Source organism: Budorcas taxicolor, chromosome 10 (genome assembly GCF_023091745.1).
Source record: "Budorcas taxicolor isolate Tak-1 chromosome 10, Takin1.1, whole genome shotgun sequence".
NCBI classification, from domain to species: domain Eukaryota; kingdom Metazoa; phylum Chordata; class Mammalia; order Artiodactyla; family Bovidae; genus Budorcas; species Budorcas taxicolor.
This window is the reverse complement of record NC_068919.1, coordinates 53302344-53329774: the sequence shown is the minus strand read 5'-3', so window position 1 is coordinate 53329774 and position 27431 is coordinate 53302344. Positions and strand designations below refer to the sequence as shown.

The 27431-nt window shown below is 36.4% G+C and overlaps 2 protein-coding genes across 7 annotated transcripts in view; one reads left to right on the top strand and one right to left on the bottom strand.

The window, feature by feature from the left end:
• The first annotated feature begins 1047 nt into the window (after positions 1-1047).
• Positions 1048-25689, top strand: PIGB (phosphatidylinositol glycan anchor biosynthesis class B). Its single transcript, XM_052646260.1, has 12 exons — positions 1048-1183; positions 3970-4102; positions 4511-4631; positions 7887-7991; positions 9447-9577; positions 12385-12525; positions 13804-13855; positions 18405-18616; positions 19523-19587; positions 22824-23037; positions 24895-25075; positions 25405-25689. Exons 1-12 carry the CDS (start codon positions 1048-1050, stop codon positions 25540-25542), a joined length of 1629 nt encoding a protein of 542 aa, XP_052502220.1. The 3' UTR covers positions 25543-25689.
• A 77-nt stretch (positions 25690-25766) lies between these two features.
• The window catches only part of CCPG1 (cell cycle progression 1), a 40413-nt gene continuing 38748 nt past the window's right edge, over positions 25767-27431 (bottom strand). For 5 of the 6 annotated variants that reach the window (XM_052646254.1, XM_052646255.1, XM_052646256.1 and 2 more), the window contains one exon: positions 25767-26549. In XM_052646254.1, the coding sequence (XP_052502214.1) occupies positions 26360-26549 (190 nt within the window). In that variant the 3' untranslated portion in view covers positions 25767-26359. The remainder of the gene's footprint in view (positions 26550-27431) is intronic. The other variant, XM_052646257.1, reaches the window with a different exon arrangement.

The window sequence follows — 27431 nt, the reverse complement described above, 5'->3', positions numbered from 1 at the left end:
AATAGGGATTTCACTGGTTTTACTTTTAACAACTGAAGAGTTAAGATTCTAAAACTTCTCAGAAAATTATATTCCTTGCAATAGTCTACAGTCTGATAAGTTCTATGGTTCGGAGATAGTAAGTACATATTTATAAACAGGTAAAACAGAGCGAATCATTTTTATGTTTTATTATAACAATATTTCACAGCATCCTAAGCCAGTCCCCGGGGTCACAAAACTCAACAATGGCGGAATAAATAGTAGCTTCTTCTTAATATATCGCTAAAATCGTAATTTACTATTTTTCCGGGGGGAAGTGTCTTTTTTCCCTCCTGGACTCTACGCTTAACTAGATAAATGAGAACTTCACCAAGCATGTTTTGGTTCGATAACTACTGAGTGTAAGAAAAGGAGACATTTGCAAGTCAGCTCCTTGTAAAACAGACAATTAGACCTCAAGTAACTTCGGGGAGGTTCCCCTTCCGCCACTAGTTCGCTAAATGACACTGACCAAGTCCTTTAACCTTTTGGGGGCCTCATTTTCCACATCTGTACAAGAGGCTAAATTACCCTTATCCCGCCTACGTCGCTCAACAAATAGTCACTGTAAGATCACCAAAGCATGCAACGTTACACCAACACTTCCATCAGTACTATTATTACCACTCACACACCGTTCTGCTTCAGCTCCCCGCCGCCTCCTGCCTGCACCCGCAGAGTTGAGATCCAGTTCCTTTCAGCAGTTTCCGGACCCAAGCCGCAGAGACCACGAAACCAAAGGAAGGGAACAGTCCCTCGAGAAAGAAATGTAGCAGGGAAAGCGCGGACCAGCCCGCGGCGAAGACGTAGACGCGATGCCGAACCAGCAATAGTGGGCCGCGGGGACCACCGTTGGAGGTGGGCGGGACGAAGATGACTTTTCCCGGCTATCTTCGCGCCTGCCGGCACGGCAGCTAACAAAGGCCAAACTTAGTGGGCGGAAGAGCAACGCGCGCCACTTCAGCCATCCATTGCTGGGGACTTTGGCTGCTGGCAGTACCCAGTGGACCTCAAAGCTGATGCAGAATGGAGCGAGACGACGGCGGAGGCAGCGGCCTCTTTTTCCGCGGTCTCCAGAACCGCTGTCATGAGAAGACGAAGCTGCGAACGAGAAAGTCCACCTTGTATCTCAGCCCGCAGAAGAGCACCGGGCGCTGCCGGGGTGAGTGAGGGGGTGTGGACGCCGAGCTGGGTGGCGGCGGCGGGAAATCGGCGACCCGGAGCGAGGGCTCCATCTACTGGGGGGCCGGGAGTTGGGGGTGGGGGTGCCAAGAAGTCGCCTTGCCTTGGAGATGGGATTCTGGATCCCCATCTCTTGCAGGGCACTGTATTCTGCATTGTTTTGTGCCAGCTTTCTACAGCCATGTGAAGTGAATAAGCATGATGTGGCCATCCCAAGTCAGCGAGGGAATGGCCACCCTGACCCAGTGTTCCCAAAGTTTCGTATCTACGGAGGGCTGATTCCTGGAGTGGAACCAGGTCTGACCCCCGCCACATTGCTTTTTCCTGCTGGCCCCTCCACCTTCTCTTTGGTCTCGTTGTCACCCTGACAGGAGAAACATCACCCCAGCAAGTGGGATTCTGATCTGTCGGAGGGGGTATGTAGATAGATTCCTCATTCATTCATTATATATTGCGTGCCTTGTATGTGCCGAAGGCTGTTATTTAAGGGCCAGTTCTGAGTAGTTTCTTCTGCCTGAGGCCACAAAGTAAAGAGGAGAAAAGGAGAGAACAAGGTTTTCGGACAGCAGATACAGTCCAGTAGGGAGGTTTGTTTCTGAAAGATTAAAGTTCAGAAGGGGCACTATGTGGTGTTGAATGCACCAGTTGAGAACATTTAAATGTGTTCCTGCATTTTTTGACCTAAATCACAGCAGGACCCTCTATGACCCACCTTCTAGTGTAACAGAAATAAAACTAAACCAGTGGGCCCTAATTAAACTTAAAAGCTTTTGCACTACTAAGAAAACTGTAGGCAAGGTGAAAAGACAACACTTAGAATGGGAGAAAATAACAAATGAACCTGACAAAGAATCTTCAAAATATGTAAGTAGCCCATACAGCTCAATACCAGAAAAACAAACAACCCAATCAAAAAGTGGGCAGAAGACGTGACATTTCTCCAAAGAAGACATACAGATGGCTAAGAAACACTTGAAAAGATGCAGAACATTGCTCATTAGAGAAATGCAAATCAAAACCACAATGAGGTGGTATCTCACACCAGTCAGAATGGGCATCATCAAAAAGTTTACAAACAATAAATGCTGGAGAGGGTGGGAAGAAAAGGGAACCTTCTTACACTGTTGGTGGGAATGCAAACTGATGCCACCACTATGGAGAACAGTATAGAGACTCCTTAAAAAACTAGGGAAAAAATACCATACAACCCAGAAATCCCACTACTGGGCATATACTCTGAGGAAACCAGAATTGAAAAATACACATTGTCTTGAATTGAAAAAGTACCCCAATGTTCATTGCTGCACTATTTACAATAGCTATTACATGGAAGCAACCTAGTTGTCCATCAGAAAATAGTACACATACACAATGCAATATTACTCAGCTATAAAAAGGAATGCATTTGAGTCAGTTCTAATGAGGTGTATGAACCTAGAACCTGTCAGAGTGAAGTATGAAAGACAAATATCATATATTAGTGCATGTATATGTTGACAACTGATCAATGGAATCTAGAAAGATGGTACCAGTGTGCAGGGAAGCATAGACAGAGACATAAAGAACAGACTTTTTGGACCCAGAGAAGGAGAGGGTGGGATGATTTGAGAGAATAGCATTGAAACATATATTACCTATGTAAAATAGCAGGCAATGGAAGTCTGACGCGCGGGGCACTCAAAGGCAGCACTCTGTAACAACCTGGAGGGGTGGGGTGGGGGTGGGGGTGGGGGTGGGGGTGGGGGCGGGGGGTTAGGGAGGGAGCAGACACATGTATACCTGTGGCCAGTTCATGCTGATGCATGGCAAAGCCATAACAATATTTTAATAACCCTCCAATTGAAAAAAAGGAAATATTCCTGAAGAATAAGGAATGAAAGTGCAGGAACCCAGAATGATAGTAAAAGACTCACAGTGGATCAGAGGCAGGTTGCAAACTCAGGTCGTCAGGAGACAGAAGAGGCAAGGCTAAATACAAGTAAAAAGTCAACAGACAGTATATTTCAGTACCAGCCAGTTGTTTCCCAGTTGAGCTCTATGTTGCCAGATCTTAAGGAGTTTTGATATGCTACAATACAGATGTTAACATAAAATCTGATTTTTAAATGTTGGCAACTAAATTCACATTTAAAAAATATTTAGTGTATAAGATGTCCATTTGTGATTAGGAGCGGGACTCGAGTCAACATACAGACCTGGTTTTGAATCCTGTTTATTTACCACCTTTCTGACTTAGGAGAAGGCAGTTTAACTCTGAGCCTCAGTTTTCTCATATAAAATAGGGCTAATGATACCTTCCCCATAGCAATGAGGACTAAATGACATAGTGCATGTAAAGGAATGAATTCAGTGCCTAGCATACAAAAGCATCAATAAGGACTATTTAAAAGTGTACAAAGGACCATTTTATATGCCAGTATATGCACATATACAAAATGTTGCTTCCTAAGTTAGTAATTTGTTAGCTGGTTTCTTTCATTATATACACATATATTAGCTTAAGGCCTTAGTTAACCCAATCTCTTTTTCAAAATGTATCTTAAATTTTGATTTGTTAAATGAAAGGAGTGGTAATCCCCCATTGATGAGGCTATGGCGCTTTGTCTAACCTTCCACCCAGGTCTGCTTTTGAGTTGTGTGGAGGGGCTGGAATTCACCACTGTACTTTAACAAGGCCTGAGCAAAGGGCCAACCAGAGCCAATTTTAGTTCTCCAAGTGGAAGTTGCCTGACTCTTGTGCTACAATTACCTGTTTGTTTTTTTCAGATCTTCTTGGTGAAAACATTTATTTGGTCTTGTTTATCATAGCATTACGAATATGTAACTGCTTTTTAGTCCAGACAAGTTTTGTTCCAGATGAATACTGGCAGTCTCTTGAAGTTGCACATCATATGGTTTTCAAATATCCTTTGTAGTTTTCTATTCCTGGACTAGAAATGTGTGTTCATCTCAGAAACTGTCATCTCTGACATGTTTTCAATTTTCCGTATTTTCTCCAAGTAATTTTAACCTATTAAAGTGTGCCATTATTTTAGGCTAATATTTCTTCTGTACTTTCTTTGGTGTTAATGTACTAAGCCTTTGGCATATATTCCCACAGTGCTGAGTAATGTGGAGCATATAGATGAAATAAAAAACATTTCTGCTTGAAGAAATTGTTTACTTAGCCAACTACATTTTTATTTCCAATACCCTGTATAAAATACTATGTTTTTATTTAAGCTTCTTTGCCAAAAAATAAGTTTTATATGTAGAAATGAAAAGAAGTTCTGTTTCAATGCTACTTAACATTAGTCCTTAATATTACTAATTATGGTTATTTGACCTGGGAATGGACAGAAAGATTGAGGGGTTATACTTACCCCTTAATCTTTGCAAGCATTTACAAGATTCTGCACCTTTTGGGGAAAGATAGTGTTCATTTGCTGGTAAGTTTAAATAAAAGTAATCAAGTCATTAACAGATTTCATCTTTTTAAGGTTAATGTATATTAGTTAGTATTAAATGTTAATGATGATTATTATTATTTATGGAAGTTTGTTTTTAAAAGACTACTGTTGCTCAACTCTGTATCTGGGAAGGCCAGGGTTCAAAGACACATGGTGATGTGTAAGCGTTCAATATGTGCTAAAAACATTGAGCATTAAAGTGTTCTGCTGTGAGAAATTCTATTAATATATACAGGTGTTCAGAATGACTATATTATATATTATTTGAACTTTAAAAGTAAATTTCCTTCATAAAAGAATCACTTAAGAAAGTGTTCTATCTTATTTTTTTAACTTGTAAACATAAGGCCATGTTATGTGAGTCTATGAAAACTAAATACATATAAACCTACTCAGGATTTAGTACTGAAATTGAAAATTAGGCAAATTAACTTGATAAAAATATATTGATACGTACAGTTATTGTGCTGTGTAGTAATTAGCCATCAAGAGTGAGCAGGGTTGTAATCCCTAGATAATGAATTTCTGGGGTCAGTTGCCAGGAAAAGATACAAAAGAAGAACTAATGGTGCAAAAGTATTTCTAACCTCATTATCAACATCCTTTAAGCTATCATCAAGTTGGACTCAACAGTTTGGCCCTTCCCCATTTTCTGTTAGGGAAGTGGCCCAGAATTCTTAAGGCAGCCCAAATCCTGAAAGGTTTTTTGAAGCCTGGAAAGACATCGAGGTTGTGGAGTTTTGTTTAGTTTTTCTTTTTTTTTAAGGCTGTATTGTACCCTCCCCTTTACAATGATACCTAATTACCCATTAGTGAAGAACGAAGACCATATTGGTGAAATTGATGCTTCATTTGAGAATATCACAGGGAAGGAAAATTGAGAGCAGTAGTTGTTTCTCCCATTAACACATGTAGAAGTTAGGAACTGTGAATTGTTTTTTCATCTCTCACGACTACCCACTAGCTTCTAGATAAGCAGGATATTCATATTTGCCTAGGCAAATGTATATAATATCCCAGAAAATAGGTTAGATTATGAATGAAGGAGTCTTCAAGATAGAACTTGAACAGAGAACCATTATGATGCTGTCAGTCATCATACTCTCATCTTGATTATTTTAAAATAGATTATATAATTTTGAAACCAGAAGGTATCAGAGAAGTGATGAAGAAAACAGACCAAAGTCACTGCATATTAAAAGCTAAAACCAGATCCTATGTCTACTTATTCACAGTCCAGTGCTCTTTCCAGATAACTTCTCTCTAAACTTCATAAGGTACATGGACAGAATTAAGGATGGCTTAGAGCTCTGCTGTTCAGTACAGAAGCCACCAGCCACATGTGGCTACTCAAGACTGGAAATGCTAGAAATGTGGCTAGTTCAAATTGAGACGTGCTCTTAGTGTAAAATCCATACCAAATGTCAAAGCACTAGAGCAAGAGAAGAATGTAAAATACTTCTTTTTTACATTGATTAAATGTTGAAATATTTTAGATATGAGTTAAAGTATTGAGGTTCATTTTACCTGTTTTGACATTTTTTACTTTTTGACTACTATAAAATTTAAAATTCAGTATGTGGCTCACATTGTATTTATACTGGAGAGCACTGGCTTGGAATATTGTGAGAAGAGGGATAAGAAGGGAGACCTGTTTGGGGTGGGGGGGGTGTACCACAGTGGGAGTTTTGAACAGTCAGAAGATGGCACACAGACATCCAGCTCCTGGTGTTTCAGGAAAGGAAGGGTCAGGATCTTAAAGAATAGGAATATAGAATGGTAAGCTGCCAACAAAGGCCTAATCTTCAGGGTTCACTCCTGTCACATTCCATTACAACTCCATTTATTTTTGTGTTCAGCTAAAATCTACCTTCTTTTAAAGTCAAAATTTTTATATAACACTTCAAAAAGTCCTATTTATCCAGATAAACATCCCCAGTCTTGTAATTTATTAATGTCTAATCTTAAAATGTGGGTCTTGAAACTGAACACAGTATTGAAAGCTAGGGCAAGTAGCTGAGAATACAGTGGCTCATTAAGTTCATAAATAACTATACTTCTCTCTGCACAAGAATTCTTTTAGTATTTTAGTGGCTACCTCAACACTCAGCTCATATCAAGTTTATAGCGAAATTAACTTTCCACAAGTAGTATTTGCAGACCTGGGAAGTGAGGAGGAGGCTGATAGATTCTTTTGCAGGGCAAACTAGTACAGAGGTGTCTTTTACTGTATTTTACGGGCACAGTTTAAGTGGAATTATGGAGTACAATGTACCATTACGATTTAAACATACATTTACAGAGTACTGATAAAGGACATAAAGCTGAAGTGTTAGAAACTGCTGACAACGGAAAGTAAAGCAGCTCTAATTATAACATAAAATTAGTGAAGTTTGATGCAATAAAATACAGATATACATGTAAATTTTTAGAAACACATCTTCTGAACAAACTAAAATTAGTTGTGATCTACCAGCAAGTGTTTAACGATAACTGTGACACATTTTAAAACTCAAAGATATTAATGTATAATATAGAATCATTAACTATAATTAAGTTATAATACATTTTCTTTTTATTCTTTAATATCATCTGAAAACCATATTTCTATAATAATAGATTACCAAAAAAAAAGTAACTCACATTATTGATATTGCAGGATAGCAAAGCAATGTAATTTAGTAGCTAAGAGCTTTGGAATCAGGCAGACTTGGGTTTGAATCCTGACCTCCACACTAACTAGCTCTGCAGTTTTTCGGAAATCACTTAACCTCTCTGTCCCTGTTTTCTCGTTTATAATCCTGTCTCATAGGATTGATAGAAGGACTGAATGAGCTGATATACATGAAGTACTTAGTATGATACTTAGCCCACAGTATTGTAAATATTTTATTAAAAATTACCTACTGTTACCCTAATGAAAACAACTAAATGTGCTTCTAAAATAGAGCCTTCACACAATGAAATGGGCTGTTGGCTACTTAAAATTAGTATTGTAATACATATATTACAGAGAGCATGGGAAAGATAAAACTACCTTTTGGTATTTCCATGAAAATTAATGTAGTTTTTTGTAGAAAAACAGGTATTTTTGCAGAAGAATAGAACAATGCATCTTTTTTTAAAACTAAGAATGGCTTTCAATCAATGTTGGATAAGCTTGTTGATTTCTTATGGTTTTAAAGTGTGAACTAACCAGATGTTTTTAATATCTTTTTTTTTTAACTAATGAAGATTTGGATTCCTAGACTTGCCCAAGCATTTCTGTCTGCTATAGCAGACTTGAGGCTTTACTCATTAATGAAGCAACTAGAAAATCAGCAAGTAGCACGATGGGTGGTAAGTCTAAAACACGTTAGAAAATCTATTTCCTTCATTCCTGTGAGCATGAAGCACATGAACAGGGCAGTTGACATGACTGATTTCCCAAGGCAGTTTCAGAAGATAACTTGTACAACTTTACAAAGGCACTTCCATAATTCAGAACAGTAAGATGCAAGTGGACATGCTGTCTCCTTCTGAATGAGCCCTACATGGCAGAAACCACTGGTATCCTCCAACCCTAGAGAGGCCAAAGCCTAGGACACAGCCTTGGGAAGCACCATGACTCAGGGCTGAGTCCTTGTCTCACTTGCCATAATATTCAGTAGGAACAGTTATAAACTATTGCCTACCACATGGATTACCTCAGCTGTTTACAATCCTTTCACTATTTCTCCAACTACCTGCAACTCAGGCCTGAGAATTCTCTTCTCACTGATGCACTCTTTCACTTTTGGCTAGAATAATGGAGAAGGTACAGAAGATTTCTTTAGTCATTTGATTTACTTCACAGTGAGGAGATTCTCAATCTCCCATTCAAATCCTGAATGGATTTTCCCAGTTAAACTATCCTAAAAAGAGTTATCAATTAAGGATGCTTATATAAGCCAACTTAGAAATCTTATTACCTTTTTTATATTTGTTGGCAAATGTTTCAAATTCCAGATAACCAATTTACCAACACATTTCTGAAATATAGTGTTAATTTATTAACATTAACTTATTAATACATTCATGCAGATAGTGTGTTGATTTGCATTAAAGACAGATTACTTTAGCAATCAAGTTCTCCCAGGATTAAGTCAGTCTCTTTAATTTGTGCTTATATGCACTGCCCAAGGCTGAACCTAAAACAGCAAAGACATAACGCCTTTAAAATCCTTCCTCTTAAGTGGCAGCACTATGATCATCTAGTTCAGGAAGAGCCTTTAACTTCCCAAGAAGTTAATTGGGAACATGCTTTAAAGTCTGTATTGGAAGAGATAGGAAGCTGGTATGACATGTTTTAACATCCCTGAAGCAACTAATAAGTTTCTTTTAAAGGCATTTGTTTTGCAGACTTAATGATGCTTCTGTTTGCATGTTCTACCAAAAAGTAGTTCAAACCAAGGTCAATAAAAGTATCAAGAAAATACTTGTCAGTAATATAAGACAATTTGAGTAATACTGATTATAAAACTCTAGCTATGAATTTCAGTCTTCTTTAAACTCTGCCATCAAGGAATCTGTATTTTTTTATATCTTTTGTTAGTGTGAAGTGAGATTTAAATTAAATGAAATGCCACAAAAATGTACCTAACTCTAACAAATATAGATCTGATTATCATAGACATGTGTTTGATATAACTTCTTAAAAACAATGTTTGGGCATGCCCATTTTTAACATTAGACTTGCTTCCTATTTTCCTTAGAAGATAATACTAAGCGTTTCCATTTCCCACTCCATATATATTTGCTTATAATTGTTCTTAGTTTTTTTGCCAGTTATGCTCTTGGTTCACGTGGTATTGCTGTACCAGAACTCTTACGAACACCATGGAAACTGTTCTCACTATAATTGCTCTTTTCTACTATCCTTTGGAAGGCTCAAAGTCTATGAACAGGTGAGTTACAGTACTGTTACAATTATGTACAAAACTCTAAAGCATGGTTTTGAAAAATCTTAAATTATCAATATACTGCAATACCCAGTGGACTCCCCCAATATTCATGAAGGCTATCAGAACCACAAATTCACAGTTGATGTATTTATTACAGCAGTAAAGAGAGATACTCAAACTAGATAACCAAAGAGAGTTCAATAAAAGGACTGTTTACAAAGGTATAAAATGTTTAGAAAAGCTAGTAAGGGGATACCATAGTACCTGAGGGCTAGTCACACATAAGTTTCTGTTATCCTTTGGCCTCAGGGAGTAAGGAGACGAAACTGTTACTGAAATCCCTAGAACTCTTTTAGAGAGGACCCCAACAATAGAGGGGTACTGCTGCTGCTGCTAAGTCATTTTAGTCGTGTCCTACTGTGTGTGACCCCATAGTCAGCAGCCCACCAGGCTCCCCCGTCCCTGGGATTCTCCAGGCAAGAACACTGGAGTGGGTTGCCATTTCCTCCTCCAGTGCATGAAAGTGAAAAGTGAAAAGGAAGTTGCTCAGTCGTGTCCAACTCTTCGCAGCCCCATGGACCACAGCCTACCAGGCTCCTCTGTCCATGGGATTTTCTAGGCAAGAGTACTGGAGTAGAGTGCCATCGCCTTCTCCGAGAGAGAGGTACAGCCAGCCTTTATTCATAGCAAGGAAAGAGCAGGGTGAATAACATACACTGACTCTTCTGCCTTCCAGTTAACCAACGCTAATGAGAAGCCAAAGAGCAAGACAGCCCACTGATACAGTCCAATAGGTCACCCTCCCTACACCCTGGGCAGGTGAAGAATAGAGCAGATCCTGGATGGCAAATAGAAAATACATGGACGTGGTTTGGGTTTATATAAATTGGTATAAAATACTAAGAAAAGGGAACATCAGAATAGGGTTTCACTGTATTCTGGGCAGGTTGTCTGGAGGAGCTAATGTGTGGTAGGATGTGTGGGAGAAGAGAGGAATGAGGCTAGCATGGCACTTATAAAATTCAGATTTTGTAAGTAGCAGGGTACCTTTGAGAAGCATGACACAATTAAACCTGATTTAGGAATAATTCTCTCCTAGTAGCAGTACTGAGGATATACTAAAAGGGAGAAAGCTAGAAAATCTGGGAATCTAGTTAAGAAGCTAGTATCCATTCTTCCTTATATACAAGGTTGTTGAGGATCAAACCAAGTAAGATCATTTCTGCATTAAGACTCTTGACTGCTAGAATAGCCATTCACTTATGTTACCTATAGATGAGGATGTCTAAACATTGATTTCTATCAAACAAGAATAGAGCCACTCAAGAATTAAATGAGAATCTATAGACAGTGTGGCCTATTACACAGTAAATGTTGAGTAAGTATTGATGGTGACAATGATATTCTTAAGAAATATTTCTGCAAAATTAGAAATAATGACTATGAAAAGATTCCAAACAAGTGACACAACTATGAGAAGATTTTAGACAAGTGAGAGGACTTGATGTAAAATCATGGCAATGGGAAGGAAAGCTGATGTGTGGGATGAAAAGTTGGGATTTAAAGTGACTCCAAATTTTAAGACTGAGAAAATGAGTGATACTGTTTAATACTAGACACTAAACAGGTTTGTGAGAAAGTTGTGGGGCTTATTTCGTATACTTTGATTTTAAATTCCAGTAAGTTATGTAGAAATATTCAGAAAGGAGTAAGAAATCCAAGTTGGAAAATTTGGAGTGAGGTTAGGTAGGACTCAATACATTTGGGCATACTCTAGGTAGTTTCACTATGGCAGAATTTGCAATTAGGCTGACTATAAGTTCAGACTAAGCCAGGGGTGTTCTAATTCACGTACTCAGTGTTTGTTTTGTTCTTTATGTTAACTACTTGGCAAAATCTTTAAATTGGGAGATCTTACCTAAAATCTTGATTTCTAGTTTCTCTTGAAAAAATGTAAGGCCTGGCAACATTCTGGGCCAAGATCCCTTCATGACGCTATTAGAGGTCCCATGCAAATTTTTATTACTTACCTGGTCTCCGTAAGAATTTGAACTTGAAATCCCTATTCTTACATCTTCACCAACATTGGAAATTTCTTTATAGTTACTTATTAGTTAATAGGTATATCGTAGCACTATAAAGATGTTTTATTTTGCCACTGTCTGTCGTCTTGATGATTAAATTATTAGGTGCTCTCCTTCAACTATTTATTGAGAGAGGTCCTAATAGTTGTTAACCCACATTTCTATCCATGATCATATAGGTTTTTACAGCAAGCTTTTTTAAAATCAGGTGTATATCTATATATGTATATATAGATATATGTATCTTTCAGATGGGCAAAACTACAAGCCTGCTTTCTGAACAAAACCACATGTGCCCAGAAGCCCATCATTACCTAAATAATCCCAGTGTTTTTCTTTAAAAGAGCTTTTTCCCCCCCTTAGAAAATGTGTGACTGTCTTTTATCTTGGTAGGAGACACTTCCACCAGAAAAGGATTTGACAGAGTTTTATGGTTAAAAGTTGATATACCTCTCAGTAAATAAAACTAACATTAAGATTAGAATAACTTCTTACTGGGAAATACTAGAATATTAAGTAAAGCTGGAAAAGACCTTACGTATTACCTCTTTTTTATGGATGAGAAAAATTAACCAGAAAGTTTAGGTAACTTCCCCATGTTCAGATAGCTATTTATACCAAAAAGAAAATGCTCTAATTAAAAAAAAAGGTAATACCATGGAGTAAATAGATAACCTCTGAACTCATTTCCACGTTGTCTTAATAATACCTTTTCCTTGCGTATAGTGTGAAGTACTCATCCCTGGTGGCACTTGCCTTCATAATCCGTCCCACAGCTATTATTCCATGGATACCTTTGCTGTTCAGACATTTCTGGCAAGAACAGAGAAAGCTTGATCTTATTCTACATCAGTTTTTACCTGTAGGGTAAGTATAGCTACAATCCATCATATTAATTTTAATAAAGATTATGAACAAGATCTTATATCTTTTTACTCAGGTGTATATTCTAATATCACTGAGAATGATCAGACTAAGGAAACATAGTATTTCCAATTTTATATTTTTAGTTGTGATTCTGAGTATTTTAATTTGCTTAAATGAGGATCCTGGGAGTTTTTCTAAATTAGAACTTTCCTATGCTTTATTTCTTAAATATTTTTCAAATATATTTTAAGGATACTTGATTCCTTCACATTTGTATGGGGTTTTCTAATAAACATACAATATATATTCACATATTACCTGATTTTCGCAATTCTTGGATCTAGGCAATGTAGATGTGTTTTTACTTGGTGACACAGAAAATGGAGGGCTTAATGAAATTAAATTAGCCAGGGTCACTGGGTTGCTGTGATGAAAATGGGATTGAAACCCACGTTCTCTGACTATATTTTGAGCTCCTAGAATCAGAATTATACCAGGTACCTAGTGGAATATACAAAATAATTATTCATTGAAGGAATGAATGTACTTTGACTCTTAAAACAGTGATCTTTTTAATATATTAGTATTTACTTTGTACAGGCTATTTTTGGTAGCTATTATAAAAGGACAAAATAGCATGGTGGCTAAGTTGCCACTATTGTCATTTCTCAAATTTATTAACAGTTTTGATTGTAAAGCATTCATTCAGCAAATATTTAATCCTAATATGTTCTAGGTGCTGTTCCACATGCTAGAGATACAGCAGTTTAACAAACAAAGTCCATTCCTTCATGAATTATACATTCCAGTTCAGGGAGACAGCTGAAAACTATGATTAATTTATGTTTGAGAAACTTGAGAGGTGACAATGCATGTTGGAGGGAAAAATCATGAGAGCCTTCAGCTGAAACTACAGACCCAGTCAATATCCTAACAAGTTATGAGATCTTGAGTCATAGATACCCAGCTAAGCCGTGCCTAGATTCTTGACCCACAGATGCAGTGATAATAAATGTTCACAGTTTTACGTTGCCAAAACATTTGGCGGTAATTCATTATGCAGCAATAGGTAATAACAGAATTTATTACTTTTAAGAAGTTTAAATACAGCTTTTCTCAATGAAATATCTTTCAAAACGTGTAAATCCATATTCAGCTGGGGAAACTTCTGAAGCATTTTTAAAGTGGCTTTTGATGCTATATGCCACTAAGTCATATGCCATTGCTGGATTTTCAGTAGGTTTAAAATGTTAGTCACCATTCTATTTTGTTTTTCAGATTTGTCACTTTGAGTTTGTCTCTGATAATTGATCGTATTTTTTTTGGTCAAGTAAGTAAAAATAACTTTTTTTTAAGTTACTGTAATATAGTCATTTATTACACTAAAAACTCAGCTTTACTTTTTTAATCCATGAGTATCTGGAAACATAGGCAAACCATTTTTTTAATGATATGGGATATATTAGGAAAAAGCTGGTAGCATACGCCTTTGGTTCACTTTGCTGTACTTTTCCATATAACAGAATTGTGTATTAATTGAAGTTCTAAGAGTCCGTTTAAAGTACTTTTGTCAGGTTTGTAACAATAGAGGTTAACTTTTAAATGACTTTAGTTAACCTCAATATTCAGAATTCATATTAACCAGAATATTCTTTAAGCATCTGGTTTAATCTTATTGGTAACAGATTTAATATTGGTAATATAGGTTTAATCTAATTGGTCATAGCCTCTGGTGGTTTTTTAGTTCCCTGTTTTTTTAAGTCACTTATAGGTTCTGGAATCAGATGCTACTGTCTGAAGCCTAGTGTATTAAGATGTAAGATGTTGGACCAGTTATTCTTACCAGTTTCCTTATCTGGAAATATTTGTGGTACTTGTCTCTTAAGGTTGGAGGATTAAATGAGATAATACATGTAAAATGCTTACAACATTGCATGGCAAATGTGAGCACTTAATGTTAGCTGCTATTGTTATTACCTACTTTATGCTGTAATTCAAAGTGCAGTGTTTTCAGAGCTTTATCTTAATAGGTAATATGTGATGCCATAAGGTAGTACTACAGTCAAATTTTTAACATGGGTACCAAACACATATAAAAATTATTTTCATTGATTCTTTATGTCTACATGCTACACTGTCAAAATGGGCATAAACAATTATACTCTTGAATCTCAAAAACCTAGTGTCTTACAAAGAACACATTAATATGTATAAAAAGTTAATAAATGATTTCACTGTTATTATACATGACAATGAGAAGAGAACCATACACAATCAATGGGATGCAGCAGAAGCAGTTCTTAGACAGACGTTCATAGTGATACAGGCTTTCCTCAAAAACAAGACAAATCTAACATGAACAACCTAGACTTACCACTTAGAAGAGTTAGAAAAAGAAAACCAGAACCAGAAGTCAGCAGAAGGAAGAAAATAATAAAGATTAGAGAGAAAATTAAGAGATGAAAAAAATCAGTAAAACCAAGAGCTGGTTCTCTGAAAGGGTAATAAACAAGATTGACAAACCTCTGGCCAGGCTCACCAAGAAGAAAAGAGAGAGGACCCAAAGAAATTAAGAAATGAAAAAGCAAATGTTAACAACTGATACTGCATAAATACAAAGCAACATAATACTATGAACAACTATATGCCAACAAATCTGACAACCTAGAAGAAACAGACAAATTTCTAGAAACATTCAGTCCACCAAAACTGAATCAAGAACAAATTGATTCACCACTTCTTGAATTGTGCTCTTTCAATCACTAGAGGAGAGATAGAATCTGTAATTTAAAAAACTCGCTACAAACAAAAGTTCAGGACCAGATGGCTTCACAGGCAAATTCTACCAAACATGTGAAGAAGACCTTATACTGATCAGGATCATTCCCAAAGACATTCTATGAAGCAAAACTAGACAAAGATATCACCAAAAAAGAAAATTACAGGCCAATGCTTTTTGATGAATATTGATGCAAAAATTCTCAAAATATTAGCAAACCAAATCCAAAAACACATAGGAGAGATTGTATATCACAACCAAGTGGGATTCATCCCAGGTTCACAAGGATGGTTCAACATAGGCAAATCAATGTGATATAACACATAAGCAGAAGACAGAAGCCACATGATCATCTCACTAGATGCAGAAAAAGCATTTGCCATAACTCAACATTCACGATAAAAAAAAAAAACTCTTGCCAAAGTAGGTATAGAAGGAACATATCTCAACATAATAAAAGCTATTTAAGACCAACCCATGGTCTTCCCAAGTGGCTCAATGGTAAAGAATATGACTGCCAATGCAGGAGACACAAGAGGCGTGGGTTCAATACCTGGGTTGGGAAGATCCCCTTGGAGGAAGAAATGGCAACTCACTCCAGTATTCCTGCCTGGGGAGAATCCCATGGGTCGAGGAGCATGGCAGGCTACAGCCCATGGGGTTGCAGAGTCAGACATGACTTGAGCAACTGAGCACACATGCATGACAAACCCATAACCAATATAATACTCAATGGTGAAAAGCTGGAAGCCTTGCCACTAAAGTCTGGAAGAAGATAACGATGCCCACTCTCACCTCTTCTATTCAACATAGTACTGGAAGTCCTAGCCACAGCAGTCAGATAAGAAAAGAAATAAAAGGTATCCAAATTGGAAAGGAAGAGGCGAAACTGTCATTATAGCAGATAACATGATACCATCTTCAGAAAACTCTGAAGACTCCACACATAAACTACTAGAACTGATAAATGAAATCAGCAAGGTAGCAGCATACAAAATTAACATACATAAATCCTTTGCATTTCTTTACACGAACAATGGAATATCAGAAAGGGAATGTAAAAAAAAAAAATACCTTTCAAAATCACACCACTCAAAATAAAATACTTAGGACTAAACCTGACCAAGGAGGTGACAGGCTTATATACTGAGAACTATAAAATATTAATAAAGGAAACTTAAGATGATTCAAAGAAATAGAAAAGATATCCCATGCACTTGCGTTGAATTTATATTGTTAAGATGGCCATACTACTCAGAGAATCTACAGATTTAATGTGACTGCACCTATCAAATTACTCATGACATTTTTCACAGAACTAGAACAATTCTAAAATATATATGGAACCATAAGAGACCCTGAATTGCTAAAGCAATCCTTCAGAAAAAGAACAAAGTAGGAGGCATAACCCTCCCAGACTTCAGACAGTACTACAAAGTTACAGTAACAAATCAGCATGGTACGGGCACAAAAATGGATATATGGATCAATAGAACTGAATAGAGAGCCCAGAAATAAACCCACACACCTACAGTCAATTAATCTTTGAAAAAGGAAGTAATAATATACAATGGAAAAAAGACAGGCTCTTAAGCAACTGGTAACAGGAAAGTTGGACAATTACCTGTAAATTGATGAAGTTAGATTACACTGTCTCACCATACACAAAAATAAACTCAAAATGGCTGCTTAAACATAAGACATGACACCATAAAACTCCCTAGAAGAGATCATAAGCAAAATATTCTTTGATATAAATCATGCAAATGTTTTCTTAGGTCAGTATCCCAAGGCAACAGAAATAAAAACAAATATAAACAAATGGGGATGGGGAACACATGTACACCCACGGCTGATTCATGTCAATGTATGGCAAAAACCACTACAATACTGTAATTAGCCTCCAATTAAAATAATTAAAATTTTTTAAAAAGAAAAATATCCAAAAAAATATAAGCAAATGGAACCTAATCAAACTTACAGATTTTGCACAGCAAAAGAAAACATAAAAAAGAAACAAAAAGACACCTTAAAGAACAGGAGAAAATGTTTGCAAATGATACAACCAACAAGGGCTTAATTTCTAGAATATGCCAACAGTTCATATAACTCAACAGAAAAAAAAAACCCCAACCGAAAAATGGGCAGAAAACCTAAACAGACATTTCTCCAAAGAAGAAATACAATGGCCAATAGGTACATGAAAAGATGTTCATCGTCACTATTAGAAAAATACAAATCAAAACTACAACGAGGTACCAGCTCACACTGGTCAGAATGGCCATCGTTAAAAACTACAATTAACAAATGCTTTAGAGAATATGGAGAAAAAGGAACCCTCTTACACCTTTGGTGGGAATGTAAGCTTATGGTACAGCCACTATGGAAAACAGTATGAAGGTTCCTCAGAAAATGAAAAACAGAATTACCATGTGATCTAGCAATTCCACTCCTGGGATTTTTTCCACATATCAGACAAAACTTAAATCTAAAAAGATCCTGGCACCATTATGTTCATAGCAGCATTATTCACAATAGCTGAAACATGGAAACAATGTAAATATCCACTGACAGATATATGGATAAACATACAACGGAATACTACTCAGCCATAAAAGACTGCTGAAATAATGCCATGTGCAGCAACATGGATACAACTGGAGATGATCATACTAAATGAAGTCAGTCAGAGAAAGACAAATACCATATCATTTATATGTGGAATCTATAAAACAGGACACAGATGAACCTATCTGTGAAACAGAAACAGACTCAGGGATATGAGAACAGACTGTGGTTGCCAAGGGGAAGGGGGTGGAGGGAGGGTTGGATTGGGAGTTTACGATTAGTAGATGCAAATTATTATATGGATAATGGATAAACAAGATTCTATTATATAGCACAGGGAACTGTATTCAGTATACTATTATAAACCGGAACAGTATAAAAAAGTATTGCATATTCAAAATTAGCAATGTAAACTATCTAGTGTTCACACTTCATTCTGATTTAATTTCATGATTATGCCAAATTCCCCAGTGCCAAAAATCCATACTTGGCATTAACACATTTCTATTTCTTTTTCCTTCAACTATCCCAGTGGACTCTGGTTCAATACAATTTTTTGAAATTCAATGTGCTGCAGGATTTGGGATCATTTTATGGTTCTCATCCATGGCACTGGTACTTCAGTCAAGGATTTCCAGCTGTCCTGGGTACTCACTTACCCTTCTTTATTCATGGCTGCTTTCTAGCCTCAAAGAGGTACAGGATATTTTTGGTGACTGTGCTATGGACACTGCTAGTTTATAGGTAAGATTTTATTTGTTCAAATAGTTCATTTTTTAAATGTTACCAAGAAATTAAATAAATTCTTTGAAAGGTAAACTATTTATCTCTTGCAGGTTCATTAATACTTATGATTTGTTAGTGGGGATTATTTAGCAGATTGAAAATGCAGTGAGTATGCTGGTACTTGGGGCTTCCCTGGTGGCTCAGTGGTAAAGAATCCACCTGTAACACAAGAGACGTGGGTCAATCCCTGGGTCGGGAAGATCCCTTGGAGAAAGAAATGGCAACCCACTCCAGTGTTCTTGCCTGGGAAATCCCATGGACAGAGGAGCCTGGTGGGTTACAATTCACAGGGTTGGAAAGAGTCGGACACGACTTAGCATTTAAATAACAACAAACAAATGCTGATGCTCAGACCAACTGAATACTTTCTCCAGATCTTCCCAACCCAGGGATCAAACCCGAGTCTCCTACATTGCAGGCAGATTCTTTACAGTCTGAGCCACCAGGGAAGCCCTTCTGATACAGTTTGCTTAGTAATATTATATTCAATTTTAAGAGGTTGAAAATTTTATTTGCTTCTAAAAAACAGAAACCACAATTTTAAGTACTGTATTTCTAAATGAAAATGTATGCATTTCTATTTTAAATTTGAGTAATATTACTTGGGTTGGTAACAGAAATCCCTTGTTTTAGAATGCAATTGTACTTTAGAATTTCACATTGACATCAACTGTTGGCATTACTTTTAACACATCATCATCACCATATAGTTGAAAAATAGACTGATTCCTGAAGCATGAAATTCAGTCTCATAATTACAAAAACAGATCATGTTAATTATATTCATTTTAAATACACTAATTTCTTAAACCATCATTTAATATGAGAAAATAATATTTTCTTTGAATATCTTTTTTATTATAGCATGTTGAGCCACAAAGAATTCAGGTTTATCTATCCAGTTTTACCATTTTGTATGGTGTTCTGTGGTAAGTATTTTTGTAAAATAGAGAAAAAAAAAACAATAATAAAGAAACCAAGGACAATCAATGTTTATTAAACTCTAAAATATTACTTTCTACTAGGCTAAGTTAGGATTGCTCCTTAATTACAAATTGATTACTGCAGCTTTCCCTTTCTGCAGCCAAAATATCCTTTTTCTTCCCTAAATGTCCTTTCTCCTGTGTCCTGTAAAGTGAGATAAAAATATAAGGATCCAGCATCTATAGCACCTTTTGATGGTGGTGTTTCTGGCTGTTAGAAATCTTTCACTAAAAAGTAATATGTCTATTTCAGAGTAGCTAATTTAAATTTATGGTTAAACTACAAGTTCTACATTCCACAAATGGAAAATTAATGTTGAAACTAGTTTTTAATGCTTTATATAATTTATCCCTTCAAGACTCAGTCCTAATGCATATGCAGTTTTTAACATGATTCACAAACTCTGGTTTCATTTGCCACCTTTCTATGTATCTCCACTAGGTCTTTGCAGTAAGTTTTTTACATGTGACTTCTAAAGTTTTATATTACTAAGCTCTGGAAAATACGAATTTTTATGTTGGTTTGGAAAATTTAAGAATTGAAACTTTATTAACTTAAAATTTAATTCAGAATGATTTGTTGGCTTGCTTCAAATATTAATCACTAAAAAAAGAAAAATCACTGGGCTATGGAAGGAAGAAATGATAATCAAACTGGACCTGGAGGCTCAGAAAAATGAGGGCATTAATGGTATCAAACTTTTTACTTAAAAAACAAACAAAAAACCCTCCAAATTCATTGAATTAAGCAGCCTTCTTTGGTCAAGTATAAATATCATCTCCCACATCTCAGCTGTATGTATTCTCTTTAGACACAAACACACATATCTATATATTTGAAATATCTAAAGTACTGAAATGAAAGTGTCATATAGTATCTTTATATAGTCTTACTTCATCTACAGATGCAGACACAAAAATATAAGCGTCTAAGAGCTATTTGGCAAGTCTTTAGAATAGTGGGACCATTTAACAGAACAATTCTGTTCATAAATTATTCAGATTTAGTTTTTTCAACAACCACTTGAGTTAGCTATAATTGTTTACTTTTCACCCAGGTGAACACTGCCAGATACTACTGGAGGACAAATATTTCTGTGCACATTTTGTTTAGTTCCGTTAATTTAGGAACTTGGTTACATTCCATTTTTATGTTTTTTGACACCGTTCTATTTCTCTGCTCTGTGTCTTTACAGAGTGTTTTAAAGACGGAGTTATCTAAATCCTCATTCCCATTCCAAGAGAGTGGGAGGGTCTTGGTAACCTGTTTCCAGTCCCAAACACTGAGATAAAATGCTCGTGTGGGTTGTAGAATCTGCCTTTCTTCCATCTCATGTCCATTCAGAAAGATCCTTCAAAGACAGAGACCTAGAGAAACCCCTGATCTTCTCACAGGATGTGAGCTTCTCCCTCAGACACGTGTACCTACGGTTCCTGAGTGAACCAAAAATTCTGATTCCTTGGAGACTTGTACTTCCACTAAGAATAAGAACGGTTATGCTGAGTTCCAACAACAAGACCAGTTAAGTAGTGAGTTCACCTAGACCAGTCTGGATGTTCAGGAGTGACGTCAGACAACAGTCTCTTTGGAGTTCCAGATGTTTTAAATGGCACCGTTTTCTGGCCCAATTTTCTTTTCTAGCCACTTGAAATCTTGAGTTATATTGTACCTCAAATCTGTTTTTACTCTATTCTTATGTGACCTGATTTTATATAAACATGACAATTCTATTGGCGATAGCAGTTTAACAAGTCACCTCAACACTTAGTGGCTTACAATTATTTACAAATTGACAGCTCAGGTGGGTAGTTCTCCAATGAGCTTACTTATGCAAATATAATCAGCTGTGGAGGAGGTAGGCAGCTATGCTAAACTAGGCTGGGCTGTCACATACTTGGGATTCAGCTGGCTATTGGTCAGGGTACCTCAGCTCTTTTGTGGACTATCATTCTCTAGCAGGCTATCTGGTGCTGAACAAGCTGGGTGTAAGCAGGGATCCAAGGGAGGCCCAAGCATGGAACCGGCACACTGCCACTTCTATCATTCTTTTAGTCAAACCAAGTCACAAAGCCAAGCTAGATTAAGAGATGACAAACTTCAGGCTAGTGGGGGGACAGGACACAGGAAGAGAAATAACTACAGCTGTTTTTTTCAATCTACAGTAATTTGTCTTGCCTAATTTGAACTTTCCCCAATCCTAGCCAAAACACCTTAATTCTAGATCAGAATGTTGGCTTTGATCCTTAGTGAACTGTGTAACCTTGTACCTGTTTCCTTACCTGTAAAAGAAAGGTGTCACTAGTCTAGTAACGCTGAAATTCTTAGACTGAACTTCTGTCATTTGAGCTGTTTCCAGTTCTGGGTTGGGTTTTTGCTTCATCTGTTTTTACTACAGTGGCCGTTGCAGACCTGTTTGTCTCTGATTAGGCCATCCATATGCTAATCTTTTTAGCAAAACCACACTTGTGCTGTTTCAAAAGTCAGATAACCAGTGTTACAGAACTGGTTCCCATCCCCTCCCTCCCATTACCACGCTCAGAGGCATCACTTATATCCTCTTAATTGTTCAGCATCTCCAAACTGCCCAACACAATAGTGAAAGAAAAAAACAAATAAACATAAATCTACTTCCAGAAAGAGATCCATGCCAACACTCACTAACTGACCACTGAAAATCTCCCAGGAGCCTAGTGGTATATCTTTCTAAGAATAATACATAGTTAGATTTCCTCCAGAATTACTGAGACTTGTAGGTACACAATCTGTCACTAGTGCTTGGGAGATTAAAGCAATAAGTAAATGGAATAAAAGAAAGTTCTATATATCGATCAATTATGTAACAGGACTGGCACTGTACATACATTTTTCCCTAATATTTGAAAAAGGTACTGTTGCGCATGGGGAAACTAATGCCAAAGCTAGAATTCAAATCTGGACTCCCTATTGGTCAATTCCTTTTTCTAGAAAAAGGTCAAGACCCGGATGATACTGAACAATGACAGTGAATAGTAAAGGAAATTACAAACATGACCCAATGCTTATTTCATGTTTTTCCATGACAGCATTTCAGCTTGTACTACACTTCCATTAAAGACTATAAATATATTTGCAATTAATATTCACTTAGCTATAAGAAAAAAAATCACCAGTGTTACCATTCAATGTGTCTATCTTTATATAGGATACTCGCTAAACAACTTGAAAACGTGGAAGAAACCAGCTCTAAGTTTTCTGTTTTTATCAAATATGCTCCTTGCCCTCTATACTGGTTTAGTTCATCAACGAGGTACTCTTGATGTCATGACTAATATTCAAGAACTCTCTTACAACAATACAAATGCATCTTCAGCTTCAGTACTTATGATGTTGCCTTGTCATTCTACCCCTTATTACAGGTAATAAAATTTGTTCACTAAACGCTATGACTATAAAAACTACTTTAAAACTCCTTTCGAATTCCTGAATTTAAATTAATTGGTCAAATGATAAGGCGTTTGAAACTCCTGTTTATGTCAATGAAAATCATATACCACTTTAAAATATACTTTAATATTCAAAACAACTTACATTTAAATACTCTGATCAAATAAACCTATACAGTATTTTATACTACCTTTAAAAGGTACTCAGTAAAAAAAAAAAAAATTCAGGTTATCATTGATCTTAATACAAATCTTTGTGATACATCTTATATTTACATAATTTGTAAATGATCGCAGAACATGGATTCAAGTCCATATTTACTGATGGGGACTGTTGTCCTGGTCTTAAACCAGTGTTTTTACTTTCTTTAGATATCAGCTGTCTTGCCTATAAAAGTTAGGGAATTCAATTAGATGATATTCTAATGCTTGGATTAAGTGTGTCTGGGAAATAACAGTGAAAGTGCCTTAATTATGCAGGGCTTTTGAAAATACATCATGGACACTAAGCTTGTATTTCAGGGAGCTATATACACCAATTGCCTAATAAGGATAAAAGGACAAAGAAAACAGCTTTCCTTTAGAAAATTCTTTACGTATCTAGAGTTAATCTGAAGTTAATTTTCCATGTGCACATTCAGTCAGTATCAAAGTTGGTATCATTTTACAGTAATTGAACACTTTTGGAATACTCTGCTTAACTGAATCATTAATGCCAATCATTAATAGGCTATTTGGAAAACTGGGATTGTCCAGCAAAAGCCAGTTAGATGGATGCAAGACCTCAAACACCCCTTTAACTTGAAGATCCCATTCTATGTAAAAAAGACCAGAGCTGAGAGAGGGATATTCACTCTCCCTATATTCTCAGTAGTGGTAACTTCAGAGAACAGGAATCCTAGAGGTACTATGATGCTCTCCGATACATGGTTGTAGTGACTGATATCTTGGGCTTTGCATAGTTCACCTAGTTCTCATCTTAGGTTTCCAACAATGCACAATGGAGCGTGGGTGCACACACACACACACCCAAGTATGATACCTACCTCTGAAATATAAGGCTGTCAGCCTTTTCTCAGTTGTTTCTGCTTTTCCCTAGAAGCAAGACCTTCATCTTCAAAATTGTAAAAGTCATGAAGTATTAAGATCCTGTGTAAATTTACTTTGTACACATTTCATAGAAAAAAAATAAACCTCTATCAAATTTTTATTTAATTTTTCTGAGGCAAAGTTGTAAACATGGCTTTTTGCATGTCCCAAGTAACTGCTTAATCCACCTTTTCTACATATACTCTAATCTCCCAACGCCTCAGTAAAACCATTACTTATTTGGATTTTGATCCGTGAACCCATGTTCTTTTTACTAAATCATACTTATATAAATATTTAAGAACAACAAAAGAAATAGGAAAAACTTGTCCCTTAAGAATTCAGAGCAGAAAGAGGAAGAGAACGAAGAATCCTTTATCCTTTCAGGTTCGTGACCAGTTTTCTACTTTGCCAGATATTACTCTCTTATTAACAAGTAACATACCTGGTCCCAAAGCCCCTATGCTTGGAACACTCCCACAAGCTGCGGACTGATTTCCCACCTTCACATGGAGTCTCACTCTTTACTTTGGACTTGAGGTTATGCTACCTACACTGTATAAGAATGTTAGTCTCCGTTTTTTGAGAAAAATGCATTAAAGATGTGCCTCTTCACCTTAAGTGAAACCCAGTTTAGATTCAGATTTCACATTTTATGTGAACATGATGTATCTTAAGTGTAATTTGAAAACTCACAATTTTTTTTAATTTCTTGTAACTATAATAACTTTCTTTTTATAGCCATGTCCACTACCCGCTTCCAATGAGATTTCTCCAGTGTCCCCCAGACCTGACTGGAAAAACTGATTATCTAGTTGAAGCAGATATGTTTTATCTAAATCCCTTAAAGTGGTTGTATATGGAGTTTCAAAATGATTCACCACTGCCTACTCACTTGATCATCTTCAGCGTCTTGGAGGAGGTAAGGGAATATGAAAAAAGGTATAACTTGGTATTTTTATTTTACCTCAGGTTTAGCAAACACTCAGATAAATAGACAATATCACTTTTTTTAATGGTCCCTTTCAACACATATTTTATTAACTGGTCTTTTCCCTGGTCAAAATCAGCCCTAGTTCTATAGAACTATCAAGGAATATGTGTTACTTACCATGAGTTATTTTATTGTGAAATTGCACTGTTTTATTAAGAAAAAAGCTGCAGAAGAACAAATAGGTCATTCTTAACTTAATGAAAAGTACTCAACAAAAGGTGGCTTTTATTTGCTTAAAAACATTTATTTACTTCTAGGAAATAAGTCCTTTCCTAATTTCAAACAACTATGAGAGAACTGCTGTTTTCTTCCACACTCACTTTCCGGAGAGTCGAACTGGAAGTCACATATACGTCTATGAACGGAAGTTAAAAGGGAAACTCAACCAAAGATGAAATTCTGAACTATGTTTAGATCTTTCTCAGAGAAAAAGAGATTGCTGAGCAGAAATATTCAGATGTTGCTGAAAGATGCTACTAAATACTGGGTAAAACTCATGGAACTAGCAAAAACCACTATGAACTGCTTTACCAAATAGCACTACTGAGGAAATGTATGGGGGAAAAAATCACAATATAAAATCATATATTAATGCAATGCCAGATTTTAAATAAAGACCTTTAGTTTTCCTCATGGTGTAGTTTTATTGTTTCTTCCACAGTATTCAGATGTGCAAGAAATTTCACAAGAGAACAAGTCAGCAAGTTCATAAGAAGGCAGCAAATTCTTCACAAATCAACGGGCTCTTGAACCCACAAAAAGACAAGAAGCAAGTGTAAGGTTATAAAATGTTAAAGATGAAATTCCATCACAATGTACTTTTTCTTCAAGCTCTACTCGAAATTTAACACAAATATCAGTGTTAATTACACTTTGTCATGTATGATTTGAACTTGCTTTAAGCTCATACACTGAAAGGAAGTCTCATTTCATGCACAGAATGTGTTGCATGCTTGGCTTCCTTAATAAAACTACAGTGGAACATTTCCAGTGCCAAAAAAAAAAATTCAGCAAAGCTAAACTACAGGAAAATGCAAGTTAGTAAGCTTTTGCTTGATACTTCTGAGTAATAATATAAAATCATCAAACTATACTTAGAAATGATAAAAAGACATTGTTATCTTGATAATTTCATCTTAGTTTCAACACCAAACAGTAAAGAAAGCATCCAAGTTTCTGTTACAGTTTTCTAATTTAACTTAGTTGTAATGGTCAATATTTAGGATCAAAAGGTAACTGCCCCAATTCTATTTCAAGGTTTGCCATGTGTCTTCCATTAGTGCGACCATATTTATGCCATTTACCTTCCCTTTTATAAGGTTGTGGCTGAGGGTGCTTCTGCTCTTGTTTTCGATGCCTGGAGCTTTCAATATTTACCATACGTTGCTTTTTATCTGGTCGACTGAAAGCAGTAAACACATTTTTCATCCAGGTTAGAGTTAAATTTATTTAAACAGGAAACAATTTTAATGTTTTTTTCTCCATTAATCTATTATTTGAACACTGAAAAAGGATAGTAAATGAATCTGAAGTATATAATCCTTAGTATAACCATATGAAAAAGATTTCAGTGAGTTTATACTTTTATCCTACAGAAAGAAAAAATGGACAAACATAACTGTGCTGGCAAAGAGGGGAAACACTCAAAAGATAAATAGAAATGTGACAATAAAATAATGAGATGTGTTTCCATTATTTTTTCTCCTTTCCTATTAAAGTTAATTCCCCCTCCCCAAGTGGCTTCCTCTCTCAGCAGGGATACATACACATCTCCTACAGAGTTCCTCCCTCCCTATCTCTCCCCCTCTTTTTTCTGCATGTGCATGCATGCTCTAACAGCTAAAGCTTATAAACAATACCTACATGTAGTTCTTAGTCTCCATAATCACACCTTTGTCACTACTTCAACAAAACACTCCATGGCCATCCAATTCCCAACCAAGACATCCATTCTTTATTTTTTGGGGGGCGGGGGATGTAGCATTATTCCTTTTACTTGAGATGATTTTCGATTTTCACAATGCCACTCTCTGCCCATCATTCTCAGCCTTCTTTCTCTACAACCCCTTAGATGTTGGTGTTCCTCAGGAGTCTGATAAACACCTCCAGCCTAGACTATCTACATATATACAGAGTCTGGGCTAGAGAGAGTCACATAACCAATGGCCAACTAATTCTCTGTACTTATATGTGAATAGATACTAAACAACTCTCATTTTCAATTCCCCTTACCCAAAACCTTCTGGTATTCCTTAGTGTAGCCGATGTCCATTTATAACTATAG